Here is a 21,848-nt window from a genome sequence, read left to right as displayed (position 1 = left end):
CGACGATTCTTTTAGTTACTTCTTTCCCTTGTCTTGTATGTGAAGTGAGGTGTGCGGGATCCCAACCTAGGTTTTAGTTCTTCCGTCGCGTTTCATTGTTCTCGGGTTCCGTTCAATAAATCATTTCTTTTTGCACATTGAATTCGAGTTTTCGTTTGCTTGATTTAATTTCCTGCAGGTTCGAGGGCTGCCGTCAGAACCAGAGGTAAGGTACTTGAGCATCCCCCTCACCATCGCCTCACCCTTCTTACCCTCCTCCCTCCCCGCATGTATGAACTCTGCCATATTTGAACTGAACGCCTTCGGAGTTAAAGCTTGCTCGGTTGATCTGTTTCGTTGATAAATAATTTCATCGCCAGGAACACGACAATACATATTAAAATCACCAAAACACAAACACAATACATATATATATATATATATATATATATATATATATATATATATATATATATATATATATATATATATATATATATATATATATATATATACTGTATATATATATATATATATATATATATATATATATATATATATATATATATATATAATATATATATATATACACATATATATATATATACTGTATATATATATATATATATATATATATATATATATATATATATATATATATAATATATATATATACAGTATATATATATACTGTATATATATATATATATATATATATATATATATATATATATATATATATATATATATTGTTGCGAATATGGAATTTGGCCTCCATATCCGCTTGTAAATATTCCCCTATTTCCCCAATACTCCCCAACTATCCCCAATCCCCCATTCCCTAGTCCCATTGTCTGTAAACAACACTCTGTAGAACCGACCTTCCCCTTTTTCCCCCATTAAATGTCGTGCCCAGGTCCACCGCATCTCACGTAGACAACTTTCGGACATCTTGCTAGTTATTCTTAGTCTATGTCAGTTAAGGACTCCTTTCCATTAATTCTGACTCTTCGTTGCACCAGAATGTGATTATATGGCACCAGTAGTGAGTTTAGGACCTTCCCATACCTCCTTCCATCTTCTTCCCCAAACAACAACAACAACTACAGCTACAACAACAACTACAACCACGGCGCGCGGGGGGAGTGTGCGTCCTCCCACCAGCTCGGTTAGCCGCCATGACCATGCGCTCCACGGGGTTACCACGAAGGGGCTCCCTGTCAGCCCCTCGTCAAGGGCGGAGCCGGTAACCCCCCCGCATGCACCCAATGAGAAGCAACGAGCCGATTCCATCTGGGGCGGAGCTAACGAGCCGAGGGCGTGTCACTCCCCGCCGGATATACGCAGCGACTTACCGGATGTGAGATGAGATGCGCCCCGAGCTTGAGAAGACAAGAGAGCCACCTCCGAGCGCTGAGAGACCTCCTGCATCTTTTGGGCCGCGCTATCCTGTCCCTGAGCACAAGGTGCACCTTGTGCTGGCCATCGAATACCCGCTTTCCTTGCCATCAATCCCCGTGTGAGTCAGTTTTTGTCCTGTTTCTCTGTGGTCTGTCGGGAATAATATAAGATTGTGTCTAAGTGCCTATCTTCCTTTGCTGTCCCTCTTGTAGTTGTAATCTAACCTTCCGAACGAATATAACCTCCTCCGGAGGTCTTGAGAACCGTATCCCTGGTGTCGTGTCATTTTAATCCCAGCCGTGTGTCTTTTCCTTCATTGATCTAGCGCAGCGCGATTAGTCAACGTTCGGGTATAATCGGGTAACTTGTGCAGACGTGGTCATACCAAACCGCTCGGTAAATAACATCTAAGCCGCGTCAGTAACAATATATATATATATAATATATATATATATATATATATATATATATATATACTGTATATATATATATATATATATATATATATATATATATATATATATATATATATATATATATATATATATATATATATATATATATATATATATATATACTGAAACGCAAAAGAAACTTACCACCTTTGAAACCTTTAAATATCAACAATAACACTGCGTGTAGTAAATGTGTGAACTTATTTGCGAACAATAGTGTCCTCACTGTCAAACAAAACGGTCACGGATGGTCACTTGAACCTTCAATGGTCACTTCATAGCACAGCTGTTGAACAGCCGTTTTGACTGTCAGTGATTAGCCAAGGGGTACGGGATGATTTTAAAGAGCTGCACGTGATGTCTTGATATTGGCTTTAAAAAGGCCAGTGCAAAATGGGCATTTTGACCGAAAGATTTGACCATTTTGACCATTTTGACCAACTTCAAAAAGACCGAAAACGCAAAAGAAACTTACCACTTGTTTGAAATGTAATAAAATTGTAACAGTTCAAAATAAAACAAACCAACAATTGCTAATTGAAACATTGGCATTTTATTGATGACATGTCAAGTTTTTGACCAAGATACACCATCTCATCAGTTTGTTCTACAGTACAGAACAGCACAGGGTGCAATGTCAGTCCCCTTTCAATAGCGTGTGTGGCCACCATTGTTTTGGATACAGGCAGTGCATCATCGGCGTATACTGCCTACCAGTCTTTGGATGGATTGCTGCTGGATTCTGTCCCACTCAGTCCTCAATGTCTGAAGCAGCTCTGCCCATGTCCTGGCCCTGCCAACTACGCGTCTCCCAAGCTCATCCCACAGGTGCTCGATGGGATTCAGGTCAGGGGAGAGCGCAGGCCACTGCATGGTGTTGATGTTCTCGCCTTGGAGAAATGCAGTGGTAAAGCGAGCAGCATGGGGACGAGCGTTGTCATGCTGAAAGGTTCTCAGTTCTGGGTGGTCTAGCAGGAATGGCAGCAGATGAGGTCGCAGGATGTTATCCACATACCGCTGGGCGTTAAGATTCCCATCCACAACCACCAGTGGCGTCCTGTACCGGCCTGTTATGGCGGCCCACACCATCACACTTGGGCCACCCCACCTGTTGGCTTGACGCACGCAACAATCGGCATATCGCTCGCCAGTTCTTCTCCAGACACGCTCACGCCCATCAGGACTGTCCACACAGAACCTTGACTCATCGCTGAAAGCGACCTCGTTCCACTGTGCCAAGGTCCACCGCTGATGCTGCTGGCACCATGTCTGTCGGTTGGGCCGATGGGCAGCCGTCATCACGGGGCCTCTGTATGGTCTTCTGGCAGTCAGGCCATAGTCATGCAGTCGTCTTCATGCAGTATCATTGGAGATCCGTGGGTTTGCACGCCCCGGAGTTTCTGCCGCAGTGCGGGATGCTGGACGGAATCGATCCCGCAGGTGACTTCGGACCATCTGCCTGTCCTGCCTTGCAGTGGTGACTCTTGGCCTCCCTGATCGAGGTCTGTCATCTGCAGAGTTGTGGAGGGTGTCTCTGTCCACCAGGGCCGATATCGTCTGGTGTGAACAGCCAAGGCGACGTGCCACCTCACGGTAGCTCAGTCCACCTTGCAGCATGCCCAGGGCACGCTGCCGTTGATCCCTTGACAATCGTGGCATGTTGATTGAAATGCCCATTTTGCACTGGCCTTTTTAAAGCCAATATCAAGACATCACGTGCAGCTCATTAAAATCATCCCGTACCCCTAGGCTAATCACTGACAGTCAAAACGGCTGTTCAACAGCTGTGCTATGAAGTGACCATTGAAGGTTCAAGTGACCATCCGTGACCGTTTTGTCTGACAGTGAGGACACTATTGTCCACAAATAAGTTCACACATTTACTACACGCAGTGTTATTGTTGATATTTAAAGGTTTCAAAGGTGGTAAGTTTCTTTTGCGTTTCAGTATATATATATATACAGTCACGTGAAAAAGTAAGTACACCCCATGTAAAGTTTTGACTTTTTCAACATATTTCAACATACAGCTACTTGATCTTCATTTCAACAATATTGACAGATAAAGGTGATATAATATAACAAATATCATGAAACATTTACATTTTGTAGTCCATTGTATAATTTAAATAAACATAAATGCAAATTTTGCATGTGGAAAAAGTAAGTACACCCTTGGCTCTTATAGGTGATATTGCCCCCTTTGGCAGAAACAACCTCAAGTAGGCGTTTCTTATAACTGTCTACCAGTCTCTCACATCGACTGTGAGAAATTTTTGCCCACTCCTCCATGCAGAATTCTTTCAGCTGTGCGATGTTTGAGGGGTTTCTTGCATGCACAGCTCGTTTCAAATCACCCCGACAACATCTCAGTGGGATTTAGATCCGGGCTTTGACTTGGGCCATTCCAGAACCCTCCATTTCTTTCTTTTCAGCCATTCCTTGGTGGATTTAATGGTACTAGGGCATGCCCGTACTATATATATATCTAAAATTATATCCCCCCCCTCTATTTACATGAAATGGTTTGGTCCATTCGCAAAGCCAAAGCGAACGGCTTGCGAGTACGGTGACAATCCCCCCCGCCCCCCCCCCCCCACCCCCCCCCCCCCTCTATTTACATGAAATGGTTTGGTCCAAAGCGAACGGCTTGCGAGTACGGTGACAATCCCCCCCCCCTCTATTTACATGAAATGGTTTGGTCCAAAGCGAACCGCTTGCGAGTACGGTGACAATCCCGCCCCTCTATTTACATGAAATGGTTTGGTCCAAAGCGAACGGCTTGCGGAGTTTGGTAAAGAAATCGCCATAAATCGCCATCGCGTGCACAAACGCGCAGGAAAGCGAATGAATCGCAAATTAGTTTTAATTAGTTTTAAAACATAGTTTAACGGCAACATAGTTTTCCAACGTGAAATAAATGAATACGCTCTCAAATGTGCCGTCCGAGGCAGAGTCTGTTCGCCACGTTCGGCACACGTGATAGCTCGCTGCTCTCTGATTGGTTGAATCGTTTTTTGGACATAGCTCGGTAACTACTTCTCCGATTAATATGAAACCTTGAAAAGGCACATCCTCGGGTCCCCAGCAATATACCTGGCAAGTTTAAAGTATATCGGACCCGTGGTTGTCGAGAAACAGCGGTCACAGACATACAAACATACAAACATACACACAGAGATTACTGGAATTATAGATAGATGTTTAGGGTCATTGTCATATTGCAAGGTCCACCTTCGGTTGAGCTTCAACTTTCCGAGAGATGGCCTCACATTATCCTCAAGCACCCTCTGGTACAATGAATAATTCATAGTGTATAATATGATGGTGAGCTGCCCAGGCCCTGATGCAGCAATGCTGCCCCAAACCATAATATTTCCACCACCATGCTTTACAGTTGGTATCAGGTTCTTGTGGTCAAATGCTGTCTTTGGTTTTCGCCAAACATGTCTTCTGGTACTGTGGCCAAATAGCTCTACCTTTGACTCATCTGTCCAGAGCATATTGTTCCAGAAGTGCTGGTCTTTGCCTAGGTGTTCATTGGCAAACTTTAGTCTTGCCCTGATGTTCTTTCTGGACAGCAAAGGTTTCCTCCTGGCACACCTCCCATGTAGATCAAATTTGTGCAGCCTCTTTCTCATGGTAGACTCATGCACTTTGACATCAACAGTGGCAAGAGCTACCTGTAGGTCCCGTGATGACATTCTGGGGTTCTTAGACTTCTTTCAGCATCTTGCGGTCTGCTCTCGGGCTGAACTTGCTGGGGCGGCCTGGCTTGAACAAGTTGGCAATTGCTTGGAATCTTCTCCACTTGTAGATGATTTTCCGGACAGTCGAATGATTGATTTCAAATTGTTTGGAGATCTTTTTAAATCCCTTCCCAGACTCGTGGGCATCTATAACCTTCTTTCTGAAGGCCACAGAGTGCTCTTTTGATCTCGGCATGGTGACGCCGCACACTTCAACAACAAAGAGCAAACCAAACTAAATGTCTGAGGTTTAAATAAGACAGGTTCCTCCAAGATCTTCTCCAACGATGTTCTAATCATTTGCACCTGAGCTGGTGCACATGATTCTAATTTTAGGTATTTGAAGTAGTGAAAAATGTAGGGGTGTACTTACTTTTTCCACATGAGAAATTTGCATTTATGTTTATTTAAATTATACAATGGACTACAAAATGTAAATGTTTCATGATATTTGTTATATTATATCACCTTTATCTATCAACTAGCAGAAGTACCCGGCATTGCCGGGCGGGGCAGGGGAGGGGAGGGGAACAGGGGGGGAGGGGAGGGGAGGGGAATGGGGGGGAGGGGAGGGGAGGGGAACGGGGGGGAGGGGAGAAGAGTGGGAGAGGGAGGGGGAGAGGGGAGAAGAGGGGGGGATGGGGAGGGTGAGGGATGGGAGGGGGTGGGAGGGGGGAGAGGGGGAAGGGGGGAGGGGGAGAGGAGGAGGGGAGGGGGGAGGGGAGGAGGGAGGGGGAGGGGAGGGGATGGGGAGGGGAGGCGGGAAGGGGGTGGGAGGGGGGAGGGGGAGGGGAGGGGGAGGGGGGAGACCCGGCAGAAGTACCCGGCATTGCCGGGTGGGGGAGGGGAGGGGAGGGAGGAGGGGAGGGGAACGGGGGGGAGGGGAGAAGAATGGGAGAGGGAGGGGGAGAGGGGAGAAGAGGGGGGGTGGGGAGGGTGAGGGATGAGAGGAGGTGGGAGGGGGGAGGGGGAGGGGGGGAGGGGGGGGAGGGGGGAGGGGAAGAGGGAGGGGAGAGGGAAGGGGGAGAGGGAAGAGGGGGGAGGGGAGAGGGAAGAGGGGGGATGGGGAGGGTGAGGGATGGGAGGGTGAGGGATGGGAGGGGGGAGGGGGAGGAGGTGGGAGGGGGGAGGGGGAGGAGGTGGGAGGGGGTGGGAGGGGGGAGGGGGAGAGGGGGGAGGGGGAGAGGGGGGATGGGGAGGAGGGAGGGGGAGGGGGAGGGGGAGGGGGGAGGGGGAGGGGGAGGGGGAGGGGGAGGGGGGAGGGGAGAGGGAAGAGGGGGGGATGGGGAGGGTGAGGGATGGGAGGGTGAGGGATGGGAGGGGGGAGGGGGAGGGGAAGGGGGGGAGGGGGGAGGGGGAGGGGGGAGACCCGGCAGAAGTACCCGGCATTGCCGGGCGGGGGAGGGGAGGGGAGGGAGGAGGGGAGGGGAACAGGGGGGGAGGGGAGAAGAGGGGGGGGAGGAGAGAAGGGTGGGGGAGGGGAGGGGGAAAAGGGAGGGGGAGGGGGAGGGGAGGGGGAGGGGGAGGGGGAGGGGGAGGGGGAGGGGGGAGGGGAGGGGGGAGGGGAGGGGGTGGGGGGAGGGGAGGGGGAGGGGGGAGTGGAGGGGGAGGGGCTGAGGGGGAAAAGGGAGGGGGAGGGGAGGGGGAAAGGGAGGGGGAGGGGGAAAGGGAGGGGGAAAGGGAGGGGGAGGGGGGAGGGGGAAAGGGAGGGGGAGGGGGAGGGGGAAAAGGGAGGGAGAGGGGGAAAAGGGAGGGGGAGAGGAAAAGGGAGGGGGAGAGGGAAATGGAGGGGGAGGGGGAAATGGAAGGGGAGGGGGCAGGGGGAGGGGAGAAGGGGAGGGGTAGGGTGGAGGGTGGAGGGGGAAGGGAAGGGGATGGCCAGTCAACAATGACGTTGCAGTTCTCATGGTCAGAGAGCAGCACAACAATCGGACATAGTCCTGCATATTCGCAACAGCACGAAGCGGCTTTTGGAGACTCACCGATCCTGTGACGTCCTCCAGTACCGGCGTTGCCGGGCGGGGAAAGGGAGACCCGTACATTCCCAACCCGTACATTCGCCCTCTCGACTCAAGCTCACTCGGACAAAATCCTCGCACAAATTACAATGGCCCAATGGTCATGTCTATGCCACAAATCACGGGCGCACTGAATTGAAAATATATAGAACGCTCATACTCTGTGAAAAGTGAAGCCGCCGTGTCGCCATCTTGGTCAGCACGACTCCACCAACTGGCTTCGCGGATCTCGTTTTGTGCGGCAATAAACTGCTCCAATCGGTTACGGAAGGGTTGTGGAAAGACGTTTCACAGCTGTTTCAAAGACATTTAATTCATATCGCACAAAATCGATACAAAACACGATCGCATAAAAGGTGAAAAAGCGTGTGCCGTGTGACGGGATGGAACATCACGTGATCGCTCTGAGCGAATCAGTCTGGCGGCGGGAATGGAACATCACGTGATCGCTCTGAGCGAATCAGCGAGCTGCTCTGGAACCGGCTGAGATTAGCGGGTACTTCGCTGAAATGCGCTGAGGTAAATATGAATAAAAAATATGGATCGTCAAATATTTTGAGTACGGCCATGTTCGTCCCAGGCTCAATGGGCATGTCTATGTCAAATATCAAGCACGTAAGCCTCTCCGTTTAGGAGTCTATCGGTAACATTACACACACACAAACTGTGTTTTATATATATAGATATTGTTGAAATGAAGATCAAATAGCTGTATGTTGAAATATGTTGAAAAAGTCAAAACTTTACATGGGGTGTACTTACTTTTTCACATGACTGTATATCTACAGTATATATATATATATATATATATATTGTTGTGGATATGAGAATGGTGTTTTTTTTTATTGTATTTTTATTGTATAGTACATTGTAAAAATATCGCCCTCCTTCCTCCAGTTGTGTATAAAGGTCAAAAGGGCATCCCGTAATTAGGTCATAAACAATCATGTTTAGCCAATCATAGATTTCCTGCTTGTTGGTAGTTATTTCCTTATTCTGTGTATTAGGCTAAGGATTTGTCTTCCATTAATTGACACTCCATTGCACCGAATTCAAATAGATAGATCCCCTTTCAAGCCCCATTCCCAAAGCCCCATTCCTAAAGCCTTTCCTGCCAACTGCATTCACCGCAGCTGCTGAGCGGTTTTCACCGCGACTCCATTAGCCACGAAGTAGGCTTGGAGAAGAAGGGGGAGGAGCTGCCGAATCCTGGGCGTGCCCGCCCATCGTCATCAAGGGTGGAGCCAGAGGGCCCGTGCCGACCAATCAGGGCCGAGGCGAGCTCACTGATGGGCGTGTTCTAGAGGCCGGCGGTTTGATCGCCGGCAGCATTATAAAAAGCGCGCGCGCAAGCCTTTGAAAGCAGTGATGAGAAGGAGGCCAAGAGAAGTGCGCCAGAGACGGAAGAGGAGTCCAAGTCCAGAAGTGCGAAAGGAGAAGTGCACCAGAGACGGCAGAGGTGTCCAAATCCAGAAGTGCGAAAGGAGAAGTGCGCCAGAGACGGCAGAGGAGTCCAAGTCCAGAAGTGCGAAAGGAGAAGTGCGCCACGGACGGCAGAGGAGTCCAAGTCCAGAAGTGCGCCAGAGACGGCAGAGGAGGCCAAGTCCAGAAGTGCAAAGAAAGAGTTCTGCAGAGAGCCGCTTCAACCAGCCGCGTGAAGCCCTGACGGGGCAGCGAGTGACCCTGCCGGTGTGCGGTGAAAGCCGAATACAAGGAGCTGCCGGCTCCCCGTTTCCCGCCCGGAGTGGACCTGCTCGCTGTGCCCTGTGATCCCACCTGCTCATCCCTCCAAACGATTCCTGTCCTTCCATCCTTTTGTGTACGTGAGTTTGTTTTGTTTGTTCTGTCCAGGGTATAAGTTAAGCCTGTGTAGATAAGCTAGCATTTCACTGTGTCTCCTTGATTTCTTCTGTAAATTATTTTATTATCCTTCCTTCTCCTTGGTTTCCTTTGGTTGTAAATAACAAATAAATTATATTCGTATTTCCTACTTCTGTCTTCCTCTTCTTCACATCCGTGTCGCCTTTGTCTTTTCCCCATTGAATATCTGTGGCACGATTTGGCCCACGTTTAAGGAATCGGGTCTTAGTCATTGTTAATAGTTCGGGCCGCGGCCGCCATCCGCTCGGCAAATCAACACCTTATCCGCGGTCCGTAACAATATAGACATGAACAGGAGGTGATGTCAGAGATCCTGGGTCCTATACAGTCCCAGCACCACTTGAAAGGGGGAAGGACAGACACTCTGAGTCTTGTGCAGTCTTTCAAGCTAGCCGAGCGGTATTAGAAGCTTGCACAATTTGCCGAGACAGGAGAGGGGGTTGGTGGGGGGTGGGGGGGAGACACACTTTGTAAGGTGGCGACACTCCCCATTTATGCTATCGGGCTGGTTTCTTACGTGCAGGAGGCCAGTCCTGTGGCAAGAGTTCAGTGGTAACAGTTGCGTCTTTATGCAAGCAAGCTTTAATGAAATAATAATTAACAAGCATCATAGGCATCATAGCCCTGGTGTTGGGCTAGCGGCTAGGGTGCCGGCTTAGGATTCCTAGGATCCTGGGTTCGAATCCCGGTCGATCGCTGAATTAACGCCAGGGGGGTTGACTCAGCCTGTCATCCTTCCGAGGTCGGCAAATTGAGTACCAGCTCACTGGTAATTCCCTGTTTGTCGTTAAAGGCGGCAAAAAGGGTTGGCGTCAGGAAGGGCATCCGGCCGTAAAACATTGCTTCAAAAAGGGGACCGAAAAAACAACAACAACCACGGTTCCCGAAAAAGGCCAACCCCCGCTTTGCGGGGAAAAATGGCCTCTAAAGGTGGTTAGATAGGCACAATAAGAACACATAACACTTTGCTAAAATGACCCATCCCTAACACATACAGAAGCCACAGAATTATCTGGCAAAGGCGTACATGTTTACACATTTAGACATACATGGGATGGGAAGCGAGGCATTGAAAATAACCAACCAAAATCTATTTTTTATTCTCACTCACACAACTCAACCACCAACTTTCATCCAAATCTGTCGATAACTTTTTGAGATATCGTGCATCATTTTTAGGCCTATGTCTCAATGATGAAGAATCACTTAAAAATGATCATATCCTAATCTTCACCAAAATCAAATCATCCTTGTCACACCCCAACCTGTACACCAAGTTTTGTCTCCGAATTCGTCCATAACTTTTTGAAATATCCTGCTCACAGATAAAGTGGCAGCCAGACAGACAAACAGGGGTGGAACCCTTCCACCTTCAACGGCAGAGGCAAAAAGGTAGATAAAAAAGAGAAATTAAGGATTTTGGTTCAGGCCTGATTGGCTTCTCCACCCCCACCCTCCCCCCTCACCGCCCCCCCATCCTCCCTTCCAGCACCAGGCACATCGGGAAGCAACACCAACACCTGTCCGATCTCTCAATTTCCAGTTTACTTCACACGGTAGAGAAAGAAGAAAATGGATTACTCCCTCATGTGTCACTTCCCTACCAACTGGCCAGAAAGGCCAGCAACCAATGTGGTTCATATACAGTGCCTTCAGAAAGTATTCACACCCCTTGACTTTTTCACGTTTTGTTGTGTTACAGCCTGAATTTAAAATGGATTCAATTGAGATTTTTTTTTGTCACTGATCCACACATAATACCCCATAATGACAACGTGGTATCTTTTTTTATTATTATTTACAAAATAATAAAAAATGAAAAGCTTTAACATGTCTTGAGTCAATAAGTATTCAACTCCTTTACTATGACACTCCAAATTGAGCTCAAGTACATCCAATTTACTTTGATCATCCTTGAGATGTCTCTACAACTTGATTGGAGTCCACCTGTGGCCAATTCAATTGATTGGACATGATTTAGAAAGAAACACACCTTTTTCACAGTTGACAATGTGAAAGGTCCCACAGTTGACAGTGCATGTCAGAGCAGAAACTCCACCAGGAAGTCCAAGGAACTATCCATAAAACTCCGAGATCGAATTATGAGGAGGCATAGATCTGGGGAAGGGTATAAAACAATTTCTAGAGTTGAAAATTCACAAGAGCACAGTGAGCTCCATCGTTAGGAAATGGAAAGAACATGGAACCACACAGACTCTTGCTCGAGCTGGCCGTCTGACCAAACTGAGAAACCAAGCAAGAAGGACCTTAGTCAGGGAGGTGAGTAAGAACCCATTGACCATTCTGAAAGAACTACAGAGTTTCTTGGCTGAGATGGGAGAACCTGCCGGAGGGACAACTGTCTCTGCAGCACTTCACAAATCTAGCTTTATGGCAGAGTGGCCAGATGGAAGGCACTCCTGAGAAAAGGCACATGACAGCACACCTGGATTTGTAAAAAGGCACATTAAAGACTCTCAAGAGCATGAGGCAAAGGATTCTGTGGTCTGATGAGACGAAAATTGAACTCTTCGGCCTGAATGCAAAGCACTACATCTGGCGGAATCTGAGCACAGCTCATCATCCATCTAACACCATTCCTACCATGAAGCATGGTGGTGGCAGCATCATTCTATGGGAATGATTTTCAGTGGCAGGGACTGGGAGACGTAAGGATGGAGGGTACAATGAATGGAGCTAAATGCAGGCAAATCCTTGAGGAGAACTTGCTTCAGAGTGCAAAAGACCTTACACTGTGGTAAAGATTTACGTTCCAACAGGACAATGACCCCAAGCATACAATCAAAGCAACACCGGAACGGCTTCAGAACAAGAACGTGAAAGTCCTCGAGTGGCCCAGCCAAACCCCAGACTTGAATCACATTGAGAATCTGTGGAAAGACTTGAAGATTGCTGTTCAACGACGCTCCACATCAAACTTTACAGAACTTGAGGAAATCTGCAAGAAAGAATGGGAGAAACTCCCCAAATCCAGATGTGCAAAGCTGATACAGACATACCCAAGAAGATTCAAAGCTGTAATCACTGCTAAAGGTGTTTTTACGAAGTATTGACTCAAGGGGTTTAATACTTGTGAAATTAGATATTTATTTATTTCAGTTTTAATTATTTTGTAAGAATTTCTAAAAACAAATTCCACTTTGACATTATGGGGTATAATGTGAAGATCAATGGCAAAAAAAATCTCAATTTAATCCATTTTAAATTCAGGCTGTAACAACAAAATGTGAAAAAAGTCAAGCGGTGTGAATACTTTCTGAAGACACTATAGCACAATTTACTTTCCATCAGGAGTTGGCCAAAGCAACAATTTACATTCATCTACAAATAAGGCTCTGTTTTTATTGAGCTCCGATCTTGTCACTGACTCGCCATCTGATCCGTCGTTGCAATCATTAACAGTTTTTTGCTCTCCACTTGAGCACAAATTTAAACCTCATCATCCAGATTCTACAGGGTGAGTCATAAGTCTCAGGACACGGTTTTAGCTGCTTATTCAAGATTTGTTTATGCCATGACTATTTATACTGTTTTCCTTTTTTTCAGATAATACAAATAATGCATTGAACCCAAGATGGCAGACACCAGTCCATTTACAGTGAGAGTGTGGTAGCAGTGGTGTGGTACCGCGAGAGGAGAAACACAATGAAGATGATTAAACAGGTGCAAGAAGACTTCGAGGAGCGTTTTGGAAAGCCAGCACCATAAAAATCAAATCTTTATCTTTGGGAAAAAGGTATTTCAGACTGAAAGTGTACTCGACAGCAAGCACAGCGGACGACTAAAAATTAGTGATTGGGAATAGAAAACGTTAAAACATCCGTTCTCAAATCTCCGAAAAAAAATCATTGCAGAAACGTTCTGCAGAGTTGGGTGTTTCGTATTCATCGTTACGTCGCACAATGAAAGAAGATCTTCACATGAAACAATGTAAACCAACTGTCATTTGTGAATTGTCAGATTCAGATCATGAATACAGGTTGACAGCTTCTGTGGCCACTGCAGAGTCCTGGCCTGACCACATGTGACAATGCTCTATGGGTGGTACGACCATTGCAGAACATCACATGGCATCTGCTGATGAACTGAAACAACACATTCAGGAAGCGTTTGGCACAATAACACAATGTATGTTGGCACCATAACACATGGTATTTTGGCACCATAACACATGGTATTTTGGCACCATAACACATGGTATTTTGGCACCATAACACATGGTATTTTGGCACCGTAACACATGGTATTTTGGCACCATAACACATGGTATTTTGGCACCATAACACATGGTATTTTGGCACCGTAACACATGGTATTTTGAGTCAGTTTTCACGCTGCACGTAGAGAAAATGATCTTGTGCCATGACAATGGTGGACATCATACGGATGCACTTGACGTCTGAGGAGGTATTGTAATTGGTGTATTCCTGTAATATGTTATTACTACCTCCGCCACCAAAGGTGGATGGAGGTTATGTTTTCACGTCTGTCTGTCTGTCTGCCCGTTTGTGAACAAGATATCTGAAAAAGTTGTGGATGGATTCGGATTAAATTTGGCAGAGATGTTGCATATGTGACAATGACGAAATGATTAGATTTTGGTGAAGATCCGGATTCGGATCCGGCCAGTAGAATTTTTAAAGTGATTCTTCACCATTGGGGGATAGGGTGAAAACGATACATAGCAGGATATCTGAAAAAGTTATGGATAGATTTGGATGAATCCTGCTGGACCGGATGTGTGTGTGACAAGGGAAAAATCGATTCAATTTTGGTGAAGATCCGAATCCGGATCCAGCTAGTAGAATTTTTTCAGTGATTCTTCACCATTGAGTGATATGGCCAAAAACGAGGTGTAGGTGATTAGGGTATGAAAGGGTATGAAAGATCGTGATTATGATCACGTGATCGTGATCAAAAACGAGATCAGGGTATGAAAGACTGGACCTATGGTGATTCCTGTGATTGATTGATTGATTGATTGATTTTTATTTTTTTTTTATTTTTATTTTTATTTTTTTTTTTTTTATTTTATTTTTTTTTTTTTTTTGTATACTGAATCGAGGCTCGTGAAAGAGTTAACATTTATTTCACAAACAAATCAACCAGACAAACAATTTTTAATTACTGGATTGTGATTGTGAGACAAAAAGACAAAATAAGTGATTTTGATTAAATGTGATTCCTGTATTGTGATTTTCAGGTCTACTCTGGGATACAAAATGTAAACTGTTTACCAGGTGGAGGTATGCTCTCTACCGAGTGCTGTTTTAGTTACTCCTGTTGTTATGTGTAACTTTTATTCCTGTAATATGTTATTACTCCTGGGACTTATGGTTCACACACATAGATGGTAAAAACACATCTTGTATAAGCTGATAAAACCGTGTCCTGGGACTTATGACTCACCCTGGAGACCATCTGAGTCCCTCCCATTATTGTGAGTGACACAAAAGATGCAATTGTATTTTTGGGGGTACCCATTGAACTGTGGGGATTCTGACGTTATATGCTACTCGATAGAAACGTCCATCATAACATTTCGGACTCTACAAACATGTAGCTACTTGAAAGCTACATCTGCTCACCTTCACTCCTTCATTCCTCTTTTCTCCAGCCTCTGGAACAAACTCCCTCACTCCCTTCAATCCCACTCCTCCCTCCAAATCTTTAAAACAGCTGTTCACCACCATCTCTTATCTTCCCCCATCCAAAACCTTGATCTTTTCTACCCCCGCTAATTTCACCCCAGATCCACTTTTTTGAAATACCAACTTCTTTCCTGGAAGTCCTTGCAATGTCCTTGTGTTTTATACTTCTCCCACTCCCCCCCCCCCCTCCCCCTCCTACGCCTCCTCCCCCCAACCCCCCTCCCACGCCTCCTCCCCCCAACCCCCCTCCCTCTCACAGATCTCCCAATGTCCCTGCTATCAAATGTTGTTTGTGCTTCCCCTTCTCTCCCCATCTTGTCTACCGCTACCCTTATTATATGTTTTGTGTGTCTGTTTGATTTTTTGTGTGATAAATGTTAGCTCTTTCACGAGCCTCGATCCTAAATACAAAAAAAAAGAAAATAAATAAAAGTACCATTACGGTACACTTTGCACCTCTGTGGTACCAATCGGCTAAGATATGGGTCCTGGCCCATGGAATATATAATGGACGCACTTTTAAAAATCCGTCTTCGAAAGAACCTCTAATATGACACCTGGGTCACTTTGGACTGATTTTGTAAAGTGATAAACATTGGGGCGGTGTATATTGGAAGTGCACCGCTTCGTGCTCGAGTGAGCCTGCTGGTCAAATTGTGGGGCCGACGGTCCGTGCAAGCAACACGCCGACACTGTGAGGATCGTGCTCGTGAGTAAACTAAACACGAGGTGCTTTTGAACACACACCTGTTCACTGGTGATTTTGGCGCTTCCCATGCTCGTCGAACTTTCCATCTTCCACAGCGGGCCGAGCGAGTACCGCACGTTGGGTTCACACCTAAACGGAGTAGACGTAAAAACGACGCGAGGACCTTCCGACCTTTGCCGGAACTTCCGATTCCTGCGGAGCAACCAGCGAACCGCACACGGTCTCAACATGAACGAACAGTGTGGAGGAGGGTGGAGGGAGGAGTCTCAGTCTCATGCTCGGATCCGCCGATTATCCAACCCCGATTCGAGCTAACGCAACCGCTCTGGTTCTACACAAGTCCGTCATTGTCACAGACGTCAACGTCTTCTTCCTTTTATTTTCCTTCTTCTTCTTCTTCTTCTCTTGCTTTCCTCATCTTATTTTACTGAGCTCTTATTTTGATTTTAAATGGCGTTTTCCGATTTGTGAGGATCTATATATGCCACGCTCTTCAACACTTCGGCAGGAGTCGACACGTTCTGGCAGATTTCATATAGATTATAGGTTGACTCGTTTCTCCAACGAATTTTAAAACTGATTTGTGGAGTTATTAGGGTGTATCAAAGAGAAGGCGCAAAGCGCCCCTCACTTTATATAAGGGATCGTTTCTCTGTATGCTGCTGTAGCATGGGACTGAAAATTCGTTTCTCGGCTTCCACTTACTGGACGAAATTGGCTGCAGATTTCAGAAGTAAATGCTTTGTGCGTTGAGGTAATGTGTTCCAAATTTCAGCAACGTCTGTTTCCACATTCTTGAGTTTTATTTAGAAAACCCTCAAAATCACGTTGGTGTCGGTCCGTCCGTCCACCCACCCAAAATGTGTTGGCGATCATATCTCAAGGGCTATACGTTGAAACTTGGAGGAATATACATCGGCCAATAGGTCTAGTTAATGGCTTTCGAAAGAAATTCCATGTAAGTGCTATATATATATATGTGTGTACACTTTATATCTCTTCACAAATATTATTACACAAATCTAACTTGTTGGCCCAATATCGTCCTGAATAGTCTTGTACGATGAACAAATGCATTTTGTTCATATTTAAAATGTATCTTGTGAAAAATGACAGTGGCATAGAAAAGGCCCCTTCATACAAGGGTATGTGTCATGTGGTAAAGTAGAACAAAGAAGAGACATTCCATAGCTTGTCGAAAATGACAAACAATAGAAAATAAGGGGCATTCAAAAAATCTCGTGTGCATACTGGACTACCCTTGTGTTCTTAGGTGGAACCAAGTAATGCTCTAGAAAAGTTCATATGAAGGGTTGCCCTACATCTGGCAAATAAAATACATTTACTTCTTCATGCAGGTGTATGAATCAAATTAGCACCCTTTTACAGACTTGGCATTTAATATGGAATTTTTTTTTGTGAGGGTGAACTTACTTTTCAAGATGTCTTCGAACCAAAAGTTCTTACTTTTCAAGATGTCTTAGAACCAAAAGTTCATTGGAATTATGTTGAAATTATTCTAGATTTTGTTAGTGTGACCTTTAAAAGAAACAAAAACCACATTTGACATTTTGAAACAAATAAATTGATCCTTGAAAGTGATGTAAACTGATATCGAACTCCATTCATGGACAGTACTGTGTTAAACTTCTGTACGTTTTCCAGAAGTATCTCTTTAATTTGCACATTAGCCAATTTTTTTTAACAAAAACAAAAGTTAAATTACGAGTGGGACTACGGATAGTAAAATTACAGTTCAGTACTTCGTGTAACCCCCACGAGCATTCAGGAGAGCACGTACACGTTGAGGCATGCTGTTCACGAGATTTTCGAAGGTTTGGACAGGAATCGCTTGCCATGCAGTTACAATAGCCTGCTGCAATTCACGCACAGAGGTCGGCTGCTGGTCCAAGTTGTCGATTTGATGCGTTAATTCTGCCCACAAGTTCTCTATCGGATTCATATCCGGGGACATGGCAGGCCACTACATATGCTCTACACCACGGTCAGCAAGAAAGTGTTGGATCATGCGAGCACGATGAGGCCGTGCATTGTCATCTTGGAAGACAAAGTTTCCTCGAAAGGCTGCACGAGCAAATGGAAGCAATGTTTCTTCCAGAATGGCCCTCTACTTTAACTGGTTCAGGTTTCCATTCAGGACAACCAGGTCAGTTTTGCCCCCTGCATGAAAAGCAGCCCAAACGGTCACCCCACCACCTCCAGCTTGGAGTCTTGGCACTATACAATCTTTGTTGTAGGCTTCATGCACTTGTCTGCGCACTCGGACGCAGCCATCTTGACGATAGGCCAGAAATCTAGACTCGTCACTGAAGATCACGTGATTCCAGTGTCCTGGCTGCCATTGACGGTGCTCTCTGGCCCACTGCAATCGGCGCTGGCGGTGTTGTCTGGTCAGGCATGGCTTTCTCGGGGGACGCCTGGCACGATAGCCTGCTTGAACCAGTCGTTGGTTGACTAGCCTTCTGGATACAGGCACATTTGTCATTTGCTGCCACTCAGCCCTAAGCCGATTAGCTGACTTGGTACGGCCATTGCGGACTAGCCGGTGCAGCTGGCGATCATCCCTCCTTGTAGTTCTGCGGGGACGTCCTGCCCTCGGTATTGGAGTAGGGACACCGCTCTGAGCATTTCGTTTCAGGATCTTTGACACCTGACCTTGAGTGATGCCATACTGCCGAGCAATAGCAGGCTGTTTCATGCCGTAATTTCGTAAAGCCACCACTCCATGACAAACAGCATTGTCGAGTTGACGGACCATCTCCAGAGGAAGCGGCAATAACTTTTGGAGACGTGCAGCAGTTGTTTTCCACTAATACAGAACGCAACAACCCTTGTATACCCGACTGTGAAGCCAATCATCAATTGCACCTGTCCGTACATTTTGCCACGCCACCTGTGATATAATCCTGTTGTTGACTTCTTGCTGCGACAGACATATCCGGGGTTATCCGACAGACACAGTGACATGGTTCTTTTAACAAATAAATCACCAAAGTGTAAAAGAAACTCACCAGATTGATATACTGAGTTAAGAAAGTAAACCGGTCAAGAAAAAAAATACATTCCATATCAAATGCCAAGTTTGATATCAAAATGCCTCTTATCCTCCCCCATCCAAAACCTTGATCTTTTCTACCCCCGCTAATTTCGGTCCCCTTGTGTTTTATACTTCTCCCACCCCCCACCCCCCCTTCCCACGCCTCCTGCCCCCAAGCCCTCTCCCTCCCACACTTCTCCCTGCTCTCATATGTTGTGGTTGTGTGCTTCCCCTTCTCTCCCCATCTTGTCTTCCGCTCCCTCTTTTTGTATATTTTGTTTGTCTGGTTGATTTGTTTGTGAAATAAATGTTAGCTCTTTCACGAGCTTCGATTCAGTATACAAAAAAAAAAAAAAAAAAAAAGTCTGTATATTAAATCTTCTAGAGCATTACTTGGTTCCACCTAAGAACACAAGGGTAGTCCAGCATGCACACAAGATTTTTTGAATGTCCATTCTTTTCTATTGTTCGACATTTTCTATAAGCTATGGAATGTCCCTTCTTTTCTATACTTTGCCACATGGCACATACCTTTATATAAAGGGGCATTTTCTATGCCCCTGGCATTTTACCCAAGAATATGAGATACAGTTCTACCAGGATTGTATATCCGGAAGATCTAAACCAACTGACCCTCATCTCTCTCGTACAGTGGAATACCTCCCCCATACCTCCGTACAGAGGACATTGTATAAAGACTAAAGAGGTGTTCCAGATATTCGCGAGTCTGAGCTTATAGGATTATTAGGATCACTTGTGGTGAGTTCCGTTAGCAAGCAGCTTGCTCTCACTTGCCAAGCGGCTTGCTTGGTTTGAAGCGCTCAATGCTTCAAGCAATCCCTCCAACGGAACGGAGAGCTCGGTGAACACTGATCTGGTGAATGGGGGGGGGGGGGGGGGGGGGGGAGAACATTGAAGATAACATGGTAGTCTCCATATCATGGTGCTCGAACAATTGCTGTTTGGGTCGTCGTTTCCAGTTTTATACTTTTACGAGTAAAAAGCCCGTCGAAAATGACGGGTTGGAACAGTTTATTCGACGTGAGCTTGCCAAAGTCTAAAGCCATGGCCTAGTGGCAGGTGTGCTTATATCTTCTTTATTTGTTAGAAATCCTACAGATGTAAATTAACACTCAGTTTACTCTGTGCACATTGCACAGCACATGCAGTGAATTTCATGTCCCTGCGCCTTGTGTGTATTTTTTTTTTTTCAACGCTTCTGTACACCACGCTTGAAGCTCGGTTTACAAGCCACCTTCTACAATTCCAATAGTTGTTTTTGTTGCTCTTTAATGGCCACTATCATCCCACCTTGTGGGGTCGGCCGGGTGAAGTTTGGCTCAAGTCTTTCACGAACAGGCCTGATATTCGCCTACTTAGGGCAGGAATTTTTGAATTTCTCCATGGTGCCGAACCTCAGCACGTTCGCGCAAATATACACACCACTGAAAAGTTCCTTCCACCTGGACTGATAATGGCACCTTCTGTATCACCAGTCAGCTATGTCCAAACTACTGAATGGGTGGTTCTGGGATACACCAGGGAAATGGAAACAAACATTGCTCTCTCAACAATGTCCCAAGAACAATGTCCCACAACCAGTGTCCCAAGAACATTATGGTCATTCTAATATTTACAATATTTTGCTCTTGATATACATATTTGTATTATGCCTGTCAATCTGTGTGTGTGTGTGGTCATTAAGCATGACATGGCATTCTGTTTTCTTTCTTTTTTTCTTTCTCTTTCTCTTTCTCACTCTTCCTCCCTCCGCCATTCCCTCTCCCACCTCCTCACGAACAAGAGCAGGTAAAGTCAATTCCCAGCACGAACACGAGCAGGTAGTCCCAGTACGAACACGAGCAGGTAGTCCCAGCACAAACAAGGGCAGGTAAATTCGATCGAGCACGAACAAGGGCAGGCAAGCAGGCACGTGTAGAAATAGTCCAAGTCATGCACATGTGCACCGAGCGGGAGTCCGGCAGCCAACAGAGAACAGGGAGAGTCCAGCCAAGAGAGAAAAATCACGTGCAGAGGCCTGTGAGAGGGTCCGGCCTAGAACAGATGCACACGTGCTCAGTGAAACTGGCAAAGAGGGAGAGAGTAATCATGCAGGCAGGTGCAAGGTGAACAATATCCAAAGCCAAGAGAGTGAATCACGTGCAGAGGCCTGTGAGAGGGTCCGGTTGAGAGCAGATGCACATGTCCTGAATGAAACCGGCAAAGAGAGAGGAGAGTAATCATGCAGACACGTGTGGAGAGAGAGAGAAAGAGAAAGAGAAAGAGAAAGAGAAAGAGAGAGAGAGAGAGAGAGAGAGAGAGAGAGAGAGAGAGAGATATATATATATATATATATATATATATATATATATATATATATATATATATATATATATATATATAGATAATCATGCAGGCACATGCTGAGTGAACCTGGTAGAGAAAGACAGCAATAATCATGCAGGCACGTGCTGAGTGAACCCGGCAGAGAGAAAGACAGCAATAATCATGCAGGCACGTGCTGAGTGAACTCGGCAGAGGGAGAATAATGCAGGTCAAGCAGGCACGTGCTAGGTCAACAATGTCCAAAACCAAGAGAGTGCAAAAACGTGTTGAATCGCCCTTTGTCCACCCTCTCCAAGGGTGGGGAGAAGGGGGAGGGGGGTGGGGAGTGGGTGTTGGAGGGTGTCCTGGGTCCTGATTGGTGGAGCCCATTACTCTGCCCCACAAGCTCCCCCCGCAGTTCCTCAGGCCCTGATTGGTGGTGTCGCTTCATCTCGTGGACTCCAGCACGACAGGTAAATTTGAGCACGCAATTGGCTGGTGTGCTTTTGAGCCTGCATGCACTTTTGAGTCAAATTATCCCTTATGAGTGGAGGAGGCTATCTTTCCCTTCACCAACGCATAACGCAACAAGAAAAAGAGC

General features: G+C 46.0%; 1 protein-coding gene across 8 annotated transcripts in view; it reads right to left on the bottom strand.

The window, feature by feature from the left end:
• Positions 1 to 16,207, bottom strand: part of NUDT5 (nudix hydrolase 5) — a 34,909-nt gene extending 18,702 nt beyond the window's left edge. For 7 of the 8 annotated variants that reach the window (XM_078787119.1, XM_078787120.1, XM_078787123.1 and 4 more), the window contains exon 1: positions 15,903 to 16,122. In XM_078787119.1, coding sequence (XP_078643245.1) covers positions 15,903 to 16,094 — 192 coding nt within the window. In that variant the 5' untranslated portion in view covers positions 16,095 to 16,122. Of the gene's footprint in view, positions 1 to 15,902 lie in introns of all 8 variants that reach the window. The other variant, XM_078787122.1, reaches the window with a different exon arrangement.
• Between the last annotated feature and the right edge of the window lie 5,641 nt (positions 16,208 to 21,848).

Source organism: Myxine glutinosa, chromosome 11 (genome assembly GCF_964187855.1).
Source record: "Myxine glutinosa chromosome 11, kmMyxGlut1.1, whole genome shotgun sequence".
NCBI lineage: Eukaryota > Metazoa > Chordata > Myxini > Myxiniformes > Myxinidae > Myxine > Myxine glutinosa.
This window is presented reverse-complemented; position numbering and strand designations above follow the sequence as displayed.